Here is a 15611-nt window from a genome sequence, read left to right on the forward strand (position 1 = left end):
AGGAAAGGGGTGGAAGAAAGGGGCTGCTGTACAGTAAGATATGAACATAACAAAGCAAGACTTTCTAGGCAGGTATCATTTTGAGATTCAAAGTTGTGTCAAAAACAAAAAGGCCTCAAACAACCAAAAACTTAAATAGAGAACACTCCTGGCTTTCAAGCCTTCGAGATGCCAAACAGCTCTTGTGAGCACAGATATTAGCTATCTCTTGTGTCTACAGCTCATTTTTGGAGGCAACCTGGGCCAGGGGGACAATCTCAACCAGTTCAAAAACTAGGCAAATGCATGCACAACCCCTTGCAGTTTTACCTTGTTAGAGACCACTGCAAGGTAACAGCCCAACCCATTAATATAAAAAAGCCTTTTGGGAAATGGATGCCCATCCCTCGGATCTGGATTCATTTTGTCTACACCAGCCATTAGGCAGTAACACATTTCAAAGCCTGATTTTTCATCAGCCTTCTTGGAGTGGAAAGGCCACTTAACACATGAGCACCCAATTTCCCCCTCAACTCACATCCTCCATGTCATCCTCATAGTCCATAGCATCCTCCTTGTGTCCATCGACACGCAGGAAGAACTCACTGGGGACGTGAACCATCTTGCCGTTGCAGTCTTGGTACTCGGCAGGCAGAACGGCCACGGGGCTGATACTGAGTGAGTGGCGCATGGTGGGCAACTGAAGCAGCTCAGGCAGGTCCAGGGAGCTGCGGTAGTCCAGGGACTCTGCCCGGCGGTGCAGTGAGGGCCTGCTGACTGTGCTGGACTTGGCGTCATCGGAGTCATCGTCTGTGCTGCCTTTTCCCTCCCCAGAGAGCAAGGACTCTCTTTCTCCTGACTGGTTCTTCTTCTTGAGGCTCGGGGCTCTGCCCAGGCTGTTCCAGCTTGAGCGTCGGCTTCCCCAGTTGCTGCTGGTGCCCCAGTTGGCGCAAGGGGAACTGCGGAGGCTGGACTGAGAGAGGAAAAAGACATTTGAGGGTTTGTTTGCAGGAGTAAGCCAAAGGATAAAGCATTTTGCCCAGACTGGGAGACCCTTCTTATTGCAAGTCATGTCTTCTTCCCCTTCCAGCTTTCCTCACTGCTCTGATTTCATCACGCCAATGCCTTGAGATGGGAGCCAAGCACCCAGCTAATCCCACACTGAAGGTACTCTTTGAACTATATCTGTAGCACAGCTAGCAATCCTCTGTGCTGCATGACTTCCTACTGTTCTGGCTGCATTAACTGTGCATAAAAACTGAACCCAAAGACACTATTGCTGAAGTGGCATTTTCTTTCCTCATGTTCAAGTGGCTTCAGCACACAACTTCCCTGGCTTCCAGAGGGACTCTGGCACCTGAGTCACTCAAGTGTCTGTTGGAAATTGTGCCCCCATTGGCATTACTTTCTCTTCAGTTTGCTGCATAAGGAGATGGAATGAATGTTTCTCTTACAGCAAATTTCTGGCACTGATAGGTGTGTGAGTGCACTTTGGCTGGCAGGTAGTTGCCAAGATGAGAGCACTTAAGGTCAGAGCAGAAAGGCTAGAAGGAAATCTCCTTTTCCCTCCATGGCTTCCTCCCAGCACAAAACAAGGCAAACTGCCTTCCTCCTCCTTCTCAGCGTTGGGCAGCTCTCCTCTGACTGCTTTATCTTCCTTTGGCTGGTGGCACTGATGTGCTCTCAGAGAAAGGATTCAAACCATGAACAACCCTCTCCAGCAACTCACAATCCCATGAAACCCCAAGGCAAACAACAGTCATCTCTATTTTCTTTTCAAAAGCATTACCTTGACTAAGCAGCTTACCAAAGGGGATAGTGGCTCTGTCTCTATGTGCAGTGCCTTCACGGTCTGCTGCCTTGATTTGAACATGATATTGCAGTTACAGAGCAGAGGAATGGGATAGATAAGCAGCAGCAGAAATCCACTTTGTCTATTAACTCTGCACCCTCTGTTTTCACAGAGCTGCCCTCCCGCTCCTCTGTTGCAGGCAAAATGCAATCAGTTGCCAAAGCAGTCAGCTTCAGCCAAATCTCTGCTCCATGAGTTGTGCCTGGTGGCAATCGGTCAGCTCCTACCTCATTTCCTTTGTTTCCCCTCCAATGGGGCTGCTGTACTGTAGCTGGAGCTCAGCTGCTGTGTTGGTAAGGACAAATGCTTTATTTCCCTTGACACAAGGTGGATTCAAGATGCAACCCTAAAACACTGTGGGGGGAAATAGGCCTCATCCTCACAGGACCACTTGACAACTTCTCCAAGACACCACAAAATGGCCAGTGTGGTTGGCAAAAGGTACCTGCTCCTCCTCAGAGGGGTTTGCTGGAATAACTGCATGAACTTATGACTTGTCTCATGTTGCGTCTCTCCAGTGGCATGGCTTGGCATGGACTTCCAATCAGATATTAGGCAGGAAAACACTGAATCCCAGTACATTCCTGTCTCCCCTCTTCATATACTCTCTGTCCTTGACTGTTATGTTTCTCCCTCTTGACTCTGTTCTCCTCCTGACTTTCCACATACTTCTCACCTCTATCACCCGTCTTTTTTTTCTGGCAATGCGTGCACGCACACACACACACATATATCATCTATGCTGCTTGCAGGCACTTGAGGGAGAGTTGTTCACAATAGCAACCTACCAAGGACTTCTGATCGTAGCTCAAGGGGTCTAGAGAGGCGTTACTCCCTCTCCTTGAGTCCACAAAAGTGTGCACTGAATCCATGTGTGGGGAACACTTTGGTGTGGGCATTGGTGTGGCAGCAGTGCGCATGATTATAGGAGGTGGCATGCTTCCCCTGCCCTCCAGGTGTCCATTTGGGGTGACAGCAAGCGAGTACATCTTCATCTCTGGAGAGAAGGGGAGAGAGAATACAAGGTGAATGCTCAGCTACAGCTACAGAAATCATTCTTCAGAATGGACATTGCTCCTTGGGTCTTCTAGGAACTCTGCCAAATGGAGATGAAATGTTGTGGGCAATAAGATCACACCCACCATGCTCAAAGGCATAAGGCAAATGTCACAACCTTTTAAGAGGTCTTCAGCCCTGCCTGGACTTGGAACTCGTTGCCCTCCAAAGGAAGCTTCTTTTGTTCACTGTTTCTTGGGCTTTAGAGAGTGGAGCTACAGTTCTGGGGAACTGGGAGAGAGTTTCCAGGGAAAGGACATTAAGGACTGTCTAAATTCACCCTAGGAAGTTAATCTCTTCTCCTTGTGATACAGTCTTACACAGAGATTTTTATGCAGTTCTGATGTGCTCTAAGTTCCTTCATGGGAAGACACTAAGCAAACATTAGTCATTGTCTTTAGTCATCTGTTCAGGGGACAGGAAATGGAAGTTGCTTTTACACATCCAGCCATCTAGAAGAGTAAAATTCTCTGTAACAGAGAAATCTAATGGCACATCTCTGTGGTAATTATAGAAAGCACGTATTTTAGCTGTATGGCAAGTACAGACTGCAAAAACCATATTCACACCGAAGACAAACCGGACATAGCACCTCCAGCCCTATGGAGTGCCGTAATACTCAAAACCAAAAGCCTAATTTCAAACACAAACTAAAGCTGAACTAGCTCCTGTTTTACTGGGCTTAGTGGGTTCTGGTTTAATAACTGCAGAATCATTCTTAAGGAGGGGGAAGAGTGGGAGCATCTGCAACCAGCAGGAAAGAAGTCCAAGTCTGCAGTGAGAAATCCAAGTGAGTGCATTACCTCTGCTATTTCTCCTCCACTGCTTTTGTAATGCAGTGTGCTTCTATTGTATCATCTGTTTAGTTGCTGGCTTGTGCACAAATACCTGATCTGCACCACAGTAGTCCATGGGAACACTGCCATTCACTTTGAGGGGTGGAAGATCCAGCTCAAAATTTGCTAATCTGCAATACACATTCCTCTTGCCAGTGTATCTGTCTATAGACCAGTGACACTGTAATAGAATTGTTAATGTCCTTATGCTGTTTAGTCACTGGTTGGCATATATGAGGCTTATGGAGACACACAATTAGTCATGGACTTTGGTGGCAAATTCATCCCTGTTTTCTATTCCTATGTTACCTGAGAAGAGGTGACAATATTTCTTTCCCCTAGAACTCTCTTATTATTTGAAGCTGCTCAGCACATAGTTGCTGCCAAGCTGGTGCATATTTGGTGCTGTGGGTTCCTTGTCAACTATTTGCAATGGACATTCATTTGATCACTTGGTGGTTGGAATTTGTTGCTTCACCTGCAGACTGAGCAGCTCCATCACCTTGCTGCGATCCAGCTCTGTGTCAGCTTCCCCAACAGATTATTTCTGCCCTTTCCTCAGTTGAATTCCATCTGCTCACCACAATCAATATAATTTCCTTAGCCAAAACGAATCCTGGTTTAGAAGCATTTAAAGTAATCCTAACAAGACCTCAAGCCAAGAATCAGAGTACAGAGGAACTAAACTGGCTCTTGTTTACCATCAGGCTATTCACTCTGTTAAAATGCGTGATCCCTTCCTGTCCCCTATCTGGTTGCAAACTCTGCAGAGGGAAGGCTGTCACCTACTATTCCATGTTTATAGTACACTAGTACAATAGGGCCTTACTTCAAATCAATTGCCAGGCCCTGCTGTAACACAAATGAACAGCAACATTTCCATCAATCAAACCTCACCTAAATGCATTTGTGTGAGAAACCAAAAAGAACAGATGAGAACATGATTGATTTGAAAAGCTGCTGAGAAGTAGTGTGAGAATATTGCTGTCAGCAAACCATTCTGTGGTAATAATACAGAAGAAACAATGAGACACATCTAAATATTCTAGTAAAGTTTAAATAAGAACAACATCTGTTTAAAGGAAGTATCAATGCTCATTTAGCTTTCCTAACACTTTTTGCATAGAGCACTTTTTGCTCTGTTAACATAGCTATCAGATTAATTGCCAAATAAAATGGATTCTTCCACTTTCTGCCTTAAGTTTCTATGAAAAGATGACTGTGGAAGCAGAGTTGTAACTCTCAGATTCTCAGGGAAATGTAGAGACAAAATCCTACCTGTTGCTCGGAAGTCTTTTAGCTTCTCAAAATCATCATCGAAGTTGGCAGATGTCTTGTCCTCATCTGTGTCTGACCTATTGGCATCACCCTGCAGGGAGGAGAAGGATAATTAACAGACGTGATTCACTTAAACTTTAGCACAAAGGCCGTTTGGGTTACTTAGCAGCTCAGAGATACCTCAGCTCCCCATGGTTAGTTTAAGTGTGGCCCCAAGAACTGAGGGCAGAATGCCAAATTCCCTCTGACACTGCCCTGGGGAATGACCCCAGGTAAGTCCCTCTTCCTTGTTTTGATTCATTTTCATACTTGGACAGAAAGGATGATGTTGTGATTGTGACTACTGTTCCTGCAATGTTGTCGTGTTTCCTACACTGCACCCAGCCTCACTGAACAGAGTATCCCAGGGGAGAACACCAAAGTGCAGCTGTAATCAGAGTGACTAAGAAAAATTGGCATTGTGGGGTTCCATATTTGCACTCTCCATGATCCCAGCTGAAAGCACTTAGGTTTTAATGTCAAAGGATGTCAAAGGGTTTTTCTTCTTTATTTGACAGCACTATAAATTTGACTTAGACCTGAAAACCCAGCCCTGATTTGCTTTCTTCACGCTGGCTGGTAATTGAGATTGTATTGGGAAATCTCTTGGCAACATTGAAGCTGAGACAGAAGGGAAAGAGGCCAGCTTGCCTGGCAGCACAGCAGCATCTCAGGACAGAGAACAGCCAACCACCCTTACACTGGCTTTCCTCCTGGAAGTCCAGTTATTTTTCCCTTTCATACATGTCTGCCTCTGCTACCCAAACCGATCAGCCTAAATAATGTACAAGGTTGGGACAGAAGAGCTATTGTCAGGTTTTACTCTGCTGGGGGAGGTCTGCAGAGAGGAGTGATTCCAGCAGGCTGTCGGCATGACTCTGGCTGGATCCATCAAGACTGCAGAAAAGCTGTGCAAATTGATAGCAAATGGTTGGATTAAAGCAGCTGATCCCAGAAAAAGGAGTACAGTTCCTTAACTGATGCCTGAACAAATCACCATGGTTTCTAGAGACATGGTGCTGAAGTGGCAGTGAACTTAATTTCATCCGTGATGTATTGCTAACTGGTGCAGCCAAACAGACAGGATGACTGAAAGGCTTAAGCTGCCTTATTCATCTTCTCTGTTTTGAAGCAGAAGCACTAGTGCAGAGTAGATGAAAGATTTGCATAATTTTGGAAGGTTTGTCTGCTTTTCCAGAGCAGCTCTAGGGTAGATTTCAAAATGACATGGGAACAATGTAAGCACAAATATGCAATTATGGTCCTGTTTGAAGTCTGGCTTCTTGTTGTCCTAAGCACAAATGTACTAAAAATGGTTTTGTGGCCATTTAAGCCTATTCTCTTCTAGGGATATTCCTGCCAAACTTGCTCCACAGGCAGATCAGAACCTGAGATCAAGCTGAGACTGTACTGTGATTCACATTACAATTTTCAGTGTTCTTGCTGAAACGCTGCTGATGGTTCAGAGCTTAGAGCAGCTCTAATGTGTACCCTCTTAGCTGCACAAGTCTCCAAGGAGTCACTTTCCATCTAAGTAAAAGAAACACCCAAGCAAAGGGAGAAGTGCACCTCAATGTCTTCTATAACTGCTAAGAGCATCACCCTATAAGAGGGCAAAGTCAAAGAGGTCAAAACAAGAATTTCTGCCATATTTCCAAGGTACCAACAGAACCAGGGTTGACAAAAGAAAACCCAGCTCCACTGATACTTTTTCCTGGGAGTTGTCCAAGGAGACTGTAAACATCTTCGGTTTACAACCAGAGCTAAGTTATGCATTTGTAAGTGCAAGACTTGAATTGAGCCCTGGTAGCTGAAATACAGCCCTGAGAAGGGTTTTCTGTAACACAGCTAAAACCTTGCTATGAGACAACTGACAAGCCCATGGGCTTAATGTCAGGATTTATAATAAATGGAAGTGGAGAGCAAAATGTGCCCTGCAAATGTCATGCCTGTGGTTGCTGGCCTTTTCTGAGGCAGCACTGAGTGAATAATACAAGCTTTGAAAACTACTCCTTACACACATTTAAATCATGGTCTGTAACAGCTCCAAAAGGAGCCATTAAGCCTGAGCAAGAAAACGACAGCCATTCAGCTAGGTTTGTAATCGTGCACTCAAGAGAGTATCGCATGAGGCTGCCCATTTCTGGCTTGTGCTAGTTTTGGCTAGGATAGAGTTAATTTTCTTCATAGTAGCTAGCATGGGGCTATGTTTTGGATTTGTGCTGAAAACAGTGTCGATAATACATACTGCTGAGCAGTGCTTACACAGAGCCAAGGCCTTTTCTGCTTCTCACCCCACCAGTGGGCAAGCTGGGGGGGCACAACGAGTTGGGAGGGGACACAGCTGGGACAGCTGACCCCAACTGGCCCAAGGGATATTCCAGACCATACGACACCATGCTCCGTACATAAAGCTGGGGGAAGAAGAAGGAAGGGGGGATGTTCGGAGGGATGCCGTTTGTCTTCCCAAGTCACCATTACACATGATGGAGCCCTGCTTTCCTGCAGATGGCTGAACGCCTGCCCGCCCATGGGAAGCGGGGAACGCATTCCTTGTTTTGCTTTGCTTGCGTGCGTGGCTTTTCCTTTACCTATTAAACTGCCTTTATCTCAACCCACAAGTTTTCTCACTTCTAGCCTTCTGATTCTCTCCCCACCCCACTGTGAGGGGGGTTAGTGAGTGGCTGCATGGTGCTTAGTTGCTGGCTGGGGTTAAACAATGACAGGCTTCGCATTAGTAGGTGATTCAACCTCCAAAAGAGCAGGTAAGGAACATGATCGGTACTGTAAAAAGGTACCTGCAAGCTGCCAGGATGCCAAGTGAAGAAAACTTTCTTCTGCCTTAAAGCAATCAGGAACAAAGGATGCAAACTGCTGTACAAGGGCTCTCTGTGCCTAAATGCAAGATTGCTTGAGCAGGAGCGGTTTCCAGGCATTTGGGTTACACATGCTGGTTATCATCTGTTTGGATTTCCCTGGCATGTCCTCTTTTTTCACCCAGATTTGCTGGTTGGTGGAATTTCAGGATATCTGACACATGTCTGGCCACTGAATAGTCCCTTCTCTGAGTTACCATATGGCCAACTGTATTGGTTGTTTCTGCATTCAGTTCAGGACAATCTATTACTTTAGCACAGACTTCAGTCTGCCTGTGTCGTTTTCTAGCAGACTTGAGGTCCCGCACAACCACTCTGAATACAGCTACAACTCTCCTAGAGGAAAACCCCTTCTGGGCTGGAAGACAGCAGCTACTGCAGAGCCTGTAGAAATATTGGTAAAAGCTTTGCTCCGGTCTTGCTAGGTTAGTGGCTAAAACGTCCAATTCAATCTGCAACAGGTTGCACTAAAACAGGAATATGGCAAAGGTGTTACAGTATCTAGAGCAAAGCCACAGGTGCTGAGATTGGTGACACTGAGAAAACTACAGGAATTTGGAAATAAACAGTGTCAGCACGAGCTCTAGTTACTGAGACATGGAGTATAGGCTTGTTCTTAGAAAAGGACCTTCTTGCTTTTCTTGATCAGCTGTGCTGGACCTTCAGGGCGTGGGCCATATTGTACGAGACATTAAAATGCCCACCAATGCAGTGCAGGGCTGTTGATTTTGAAAGCAATGAGCTGGACTGCTTGTGTCTTGTCTGTGTGTGCAGGTGGCACTCACCACCCTCAGCATCTGTGAAACAGCCCTGAGCAATGTAGATCAGGGTTGTTTTTTTCCAAACTGGGGCTTGGCTCCTGTTGTTTCAATTAATTTTCCTCTGCTAGCGCTGCGAGGAAACTAGGAGGGATGTTTTAATAATGCATCTATGCATACATCCCTGAAAGACATAAATGGGGCTGTGCTGGCTTAAAAGAAGTGAATTTTTGGTCCATGAATATTTCAATTATATTCCATGGTCAGCAAAGTTTCGTTTAAGTGTGATCTAAACACGGCAAATGAGAGCATGATACTATTTCTGGGGAAAAAAAGAAAAGTGAAAAAAAAATTCTATAAAAATAATTTCTTTCTCTTTCCCTTGGGAGCTAAGGCGGTGAAAACTGAAGCCACTTTCTCATTTTCTTTCTGAGTGTGTGTGTCTCTGAAGCCAATCCAGCACTAAGCAAACTTTCCCTTCTTGATGGTTGCAGAAACAAAAAAAGTAATAATTAAAAAATCCCAAAACATGAGGTAAGCCCTTTCAGTGCCACTATTCTTAGCCTTAACTGGGACTGGATGATTTTTGGTATATCTCAAAATCATTTCCATTTGCACTGGGACTTCAAAAAAAGTAGGTTTTTTTCTGGATAATATATATGTGTACATACATCATTATATTTACAACCAGAACAGATCATCCTCACTTAAAATCTCCCCTAAATGGACTTGCTGTGTTCTGAAAGGAAGATGGAGAAGAGCAGGATAGGGCAGGGGATGGCTGGTTTCAGTGTCTCAGGATGCTGAAAGCAGATCTGGAGTGGACTTGCCAGTGGGGAGGAAAACTTAAGAGGCTGCAGGGGCGCCCTACTCACACCAGTACTATACCACTTACACCACTCACACCAGTGTGGCCTGCTGCTCTGGATCATGTGGCACAGGATTGCCTGCACAGCTGCTCAGGTGCCTGCCTAGTTCACATCAGGACATGGCATATCACTTCTGACTGAGAAATAAAATAATTTCTCTAATCCTTTCTATGTGAGATGAGATGAGATGCCTTCAGTTTATCATAAATTCCCTGCTTATTGACCTGATACAGACATTATGGTCAGGTGTAGGTAAAAACCTCTTTAGCATTTGTATGTCCTACATCATCCTAAGTATCTCAAAATTTGATGTTTGTAACCTTGCAACACAGCTTTTGAACAGCTGTGCTACTAGCCTCAAATAACACGTAAGGGACAGAGTCACAAGGAAAGGCTTGGATTGACAGCCACTTCACATCCTATCTGGTCCCCATGACTAGCACTGGCTAGACACTTTGAAGGCCCGAGGCCCACCATAAAGAAACCCGGGACATATGGGACATTTGGTGAGTTAAATTCACCCTAAATAATTTCCTCTAGGTCACACAACAGACCCCGTAGCACATCAACCAAAGTGTTGGTCTCCCAAGTCTCATGCCGAGTCCAGTGGTCCTTATTTGCAAAGATAGATTCACAAGAGCTTCACATGCCCAACCCAGCTCATCTACACCCCTTAAATTTAAATTTAGGGCTGCTTGCATGACCAGATGTTTGCACTGACATGGATTCATCCCTACACTCTTGCCTACACGTGCTGCTCAGTTTTCTCCCTCCCTCTGCTCAGATCTCTTACCTCTGCCTGGAAGCCTTCTACCAGAATGGCAACAAGAAGGTTGAAGAGCACATAATTGCCGAAGGTCATCAGGGCCACAAAGTAGAGTGCTGCCCATGAGGATGTAGATGCCATCCCATTGTACAGGACCACGTTCCAGTCCTCTTGAGTGAGGATCTGCAGAGAGGTGAAGGGGAAGACTTTCTAATTACTCCACTCCTCTCATGCACAGCAGCTGCATTCAAATACTGACTCATCCATTTCTTCCTTCCCTTTTGACCTTTTCTGAGCATAATCATTAGCAGGTCTCATGAGATGAGACAGCAACACTCCTTTATTTAGATATTTGCATGTGAGAGCTCTCTCCTGGCCAAACCTCCCCTCTCTGCAGGAAGATCTAGCACACCGCTGCCCATAGAGCTGACTAGTTCAGATCCTAGATATGGTAACATGAAGGATGTGCTGGTACAAGTCCCATTATTTGGTGGTGGTATTGCCTCCTTTGATAACCATCAGAAGATAACAGACCTGAGGCCAGAGCTGTTGTCGCCTTTCGGGCTGTTCTTTATAAGGCATCTGGAGCTGAAGGAAATGGTAGGGGACATGATATTTGATGAGATAAATGACATTGGTGGCTCAAGAAACTCAGGGAAGCAAAGTGGTTTCCATTAGGTAAAAGCACTGACAAGCTGGGCAAAAAAATACACATCTTTGCAAAGCCTTGCTCCAAGGGACCTTCCTCAGGGATTCCTGCTCTCCTAGCTTTCCCGGAACTCAAAAATCCTGGGGCCTAAGAAAAAAGGATGACAGATTCATGCTCCACATTAATTCATGCTTACAATGAAAATGGCCTCTAACTCTCCTAAAAACAAGGTAGCTTTGGGGATAGGAATGCAGTCAGCTGCACTGAGTCATGTCACTCATTAATTTTCATTGGATGTAGGACTGAGCCCTTGTGCTCTGTGTCAACTCTATTTCCCAAGGGACTGTTAGAATAAATGCAGAGATTTGTATTTATGTTGGTAAAAGAAAAATGTGAACCTGTGAAACTAATGCTTATTTGTCCTTGCCCCTTTGTAAGAAGTTATATTCTTCACAGTGAAGACTCTGGACTGGTTTCTACTTTGAATGATAACTGTGGCAAACACCTACTCTGCATTTAGAAACTTGGTTTAACATTGTTTACATTGTGCTCCACTTGCTGCACTTGGACTCTAAAGACTGAGCTTTTAAACATAAAAGACTAATCTTTATATTTAGAATGTCCTGGAAACAGCAGCTTATTGCTCCATTGTGTAGTTTCAAGCACACACCAGATCTTGTCTGCAGAGGAAACACAACTTTTATATGAAGACTTTCTCAGCATATACAGCCAGCAATTCCAGCTCTTATTTGTGACAGTATTTGTCACTCCCAGTTAAATGAAATTTTTGCAAAGTGCATTTTTGGGGAAGTGAAGACAGAGATCTACAGAATAGTAGACTGTGGGTCTGATCTTACCGACTATATGAATGGAAAATAAGGGTGGATTTCCAGACCTTCTTAGACTTTTACTGACAACAGATATACACAGTGATGACTTTTAGTAGATTGCTTCTCTATCAGGGCTTACAGAGGCCAGCTAACTCAGAAACACAATCACTTTCCCTTAATAGCTCTACAGTGCCATTTCAGTTCAAATTTGACACCTACTGGAATAGTGTTTTTTTTTTAAAGTGAAATAACTTGTCCAGGTGCTCTACATTAAATCTTCCCAAAGGATCCAGAGCTTACCTGAAATACGGTCACAATGGCCCAAAGTAAGGAATCAAAATTCTTTCTATCTGGAACCGTGTCTCCTGTATCAGTTTTCAGGCTGAACTTGCATCCAAAAAGATGCATGCCGAGAATGCTAGAGTAGGAAAAAACGGAGATGGAAGAAACACATTATGGTGTGAAATATGGGTGTAGGGAGGATTGCAGTGATTTTTCGGACACTTACCCCCTGCCCTGCCCAGTATTTTGTGTGCCAGTGGTATCTCCCAGGAAGAAGGGCTCTGCTCCACCACTGACATAATCACTGATCAAACCCTGCCATTTGGTTCTTCTGTGTCACATTTCATTACAATTGTCTACACTGAAGCCAAATCAGGGATCTCCTTTGCCTAGAAAATGACAAACCACATTGCCAGCTCCCTAATCTAACTGGTTTCCAAGAACAGAATCCTGAGGAGAATTATAGGGTCAAACAGACAGAAGTCTTGGAGTCTGCACAACCTCTATCTCAAATATAACACTGGTAGAGTCCAGTTACTGACAGCTTCCTGACATAGAGCTAAACGAGCCTCCCAGGAACTCCAGAGCAATTGTTGCCTATTTGTGTACTTCATTCATCTACAGAATTACAGTACTGCATGAAAAACTAAGACTGCAAAGAGGTAAATAGTCTGTTGAACGTCTGCTTGTCAGTCTATTGTGAGCGCTTCTATCATGTAGGCAGCCTAGCAAATGCAGTGTATCGTTATTCTAACCTACATATTACTTAAGCAAGCTGAACAATTAATCGAAGAAGAGCTGTGGCCTCTGATACCTGAAGATAAAGATGAAGAGCATGAGCAACATGCAGAAGGTGGCTACGTTGTCCATTGTCTTCATCAGGACCACCAGCTGGCGACGGAGGGCGGGCATGAAACGCACCAGTTTCAGCACCCGGAGCAGCCGAAAAGTTCGTAGCACAGACAGGCCTCCGTCTGACTGGCCGATGATCTCCCAGACACTGCAGCAACACCAGAAGAAGAAGAACTATAAACAGCAGTACGGTACTGTGAAAGCCCTGAGCAGGCTGGTTTCTTACAGGATATCACACCATTTAAGCTCTAAAGGGATAGTTTATTTCCCCACTACTTCCTTGCTTCTGAAAAACACCTTCACTTCCCAGTTGTGCAGATACACCTGCTCATGCACAACCTATATTCTTTATAGCTGGTTTCTTGATTCTTTAATTCCCTTGCTTTCTGTGGCTCTCCACAACACAGCATGTCTCCTGCTAGCCTGTATCACTACAGTCAGTCACAAGCCTAGCCACAAAATGTGGATCACAATTTTGTACCAAGCTAATATCCAGAGGGATTTATATTTGTTGGGGTGGGTTGGTTTGATCAGGCCGCAGACTGGCCTTTGTTCTGGGCCTCTGTTTCTCCTCACTTCCCTGAATCAAAGGGATGGGCCAACTGAAGCCAAGAGCACTATCCTGGTTTACACCTGCTGTGTCTCCCTTGACTTCTCTGCCCCAAATTACTGATCGAGGGGTGAACAGCACTGCTAGAAAGAATCCCAGCACAGAGAGGTGCTGCACAAGCTTCTCACGCATGCTGTGACATCCCCCAGTTTAGGCTGGGATTCTGTTTCCCTGGGAGAGAACAGCAGAACAATGCCCTCTCTTACCCTCCTGCTTGCCCTATTCTGGCTTATGTGTTAATTTGGGAAAGGGAGGGCACAGTGCTGGGATATGGACGCTCACAGTACTCCTTTCCCAGGACCAGCCATTCTGCATTTCAGTGGAAAATTGACCACAGTGCCAGATGTGTGGCGTAAATAGACTTTGTTCTCCATCTGCCAGGTCCATTTACTTTGGACAGCCCTTCTAATGACAGGAACCTAAAAGGCCAGCATAATTATAGCACATCATAGCCAGTGAGCCCTGGATTAACACAGGTCACGTCATTCCTATTCCCCATCCCACTCCCCAACTGGTCTGAGCCCTTGGCAGAAAAGCCACAGTGGAGAAAGAACTGGCATTGACCTGATGACAACTATGATCCCATCAAAGATGTTGTACGGGTTCTTGATGTAGCCGAAGAGGCCAAAGGCAAGGAGTTTCAGGAGCATCTCCAGGGCAAACATACTTGTGAAGACGATGTTACTGATCTCCAAGGCGTTGGTCAACTCATCTGGCTATGGGGCAAAAAAGCAACATGGTCAAACAGATACACAGAGGAAATGGCTAAAGGCTGGTATGTTCCTCCCGCCTCGGGATTTATGCTAATGATGTACAAACGCTACATCTTCCTGTATTCCTTCCGGAGAGCCATGGAGATGGATAGGTACCTGAGGGGAACAGCAGACAAGCCTCATGGACAGTCCCTGTGAGTCTTACTGGAAACACAGAATCCCAGCCCATTTCTGGAGCAGTTGCAGAACAACTGTGCCCAATACATGGGCCCAAAAACCTAAAGCTATGTTTTTCTTAAGTAAGAACTTAAGAACTTAAGTTCTTAAGTAAGAATTGTTGTTCACAGTTGCAAGGTACAATTATCCAGGTGAATGGCTAGTATGGCTTGTAAAGCTTCTGTTTGGACTTGCATTGGTCAGGCTGTTTTTATTGCACTAACCCCAGCAGAGCTTTATGGATACTGCTATATCCAAGGCAGGACCACTGTCAATACAGCATGGCTCTATTCATATACAAACAAAGCACTTTTCTTGCAGACATCTCTTAAGAGAATTAGGAAAACAAATACCAGTGAAAGTCAGTAGGATCAATAGTTTTATCTCCCCTGAGATATTTATCTCCCTTTGGAAATTGTCCCCCTAAAACCCCAAGATGATTTTTCCTTCTGAAGTCCTGCTTAGTCATGTACAGCAGATTTTGTTAAAATGACAGCAGTGTGGCCCTGAGTGTCAGGATTCCCTCCAGGATTAGTGTGGGTTTCTCTGAGTGTACAAGACTGCATGCAGCTTAAATCCAAGAACTGATTTTTCCATTCCCCTCCTCTATCACCAGCACCAAATTACCTTGGGCTACAATCTTGCTTTTCAGACACAGCCTTAGATGTTCCTTTCCTGGGAAGCACAGCGATGCCTGCCCAGCACCCAGGCTCCAAAATGTGGTACAGCAGGGACAGATGCAAAAGGTGGGATGGGGTTCACTCACTTGCTGGAGCTACTCCTTCGAACAGCACCAGGCTCTGCAATGCGCATTTCTAACTCTCAAGGCCTGTTTCTTTGCAAAAGAAAATGAGTCTTTTTCATTTCCTCAGTGTAATAATATTGTCTAGAAAAAGGTGTTATTTTCATATCTGACTCATCTCCTGACTGATAATAGCTTCCTTTATTCCCCATCCGTCATTAGACACTACGTTAGAAGTTGGCAGTTTCTTGGGGATGTTGTTGCATTATTCGAGGCTCTGAAGGGAGAACACCATTGTAATACTGTGGCAGCCGCATTTAACTCCACACTTTGCAAACTGAATCCTTGGCAATTGAAGGAGAGAGTGAAAGAGTTAACTCAAATGCAGGAAAAGCCCACACATCCCCT

At 44.9% G+C, this 15611-nt stretch overlaps 1 protein-coding gene across 3 annotated transcripts in view; it reads right to left on the reverse strand.

Annotated features, from left to right (window-relative positions):
- Positions 1–15611, reverse strand: part of CACNA1H (calcium voltage-gated channel subunit alpha1 H) — a 256292-nt gene that overhangs the window by 43073 nt on the left and 197608 nt on the right. For all 3 annotated transcript variants that reach the window (XM_049791191.1, XM_049791193.1, XM_049791192.1), the window contains 7 exons: positions 14097–14248; positions 12885–13070; positions 12089–12206; positions 10337–10492; positions 5002–5092; positions 2620–2828; positions 518–952 (listed from right to left, as the gene is read on the reverse strand). In XM_049791191.1, the coding sequence (XP_049647148.1) occupies positions 518–952; positions 2620–2828; positions 5002–5092; positions 10337–10492; positions 12089–12206; positions 12885–13070; positions 14097–14248 (1347 nt within the window). The remainder of the gene's footprint in view (positions 1–517; positions 953–2619; positions 2829–5001; positions 5093–10336; positions 10493–12088; positions 12207–12884; positions 13071–14096; positions 14249–15611) is intronic.

This window comes from Accipiter gentilis, chromosome 33 (genome assembly GCF_929443795.1).
Source record: "Accipiter gentilis chromosome 33, bAccGen1.1, whole genome shotgun sequence".
In the NCBI taxonomy this organism is placed as follows: domain Eukaryota; kingdom Metazoa; phylum Chordata; class Aves; order Accipitriformes; family Accipitridae; genus Astur; species Astur gentilis.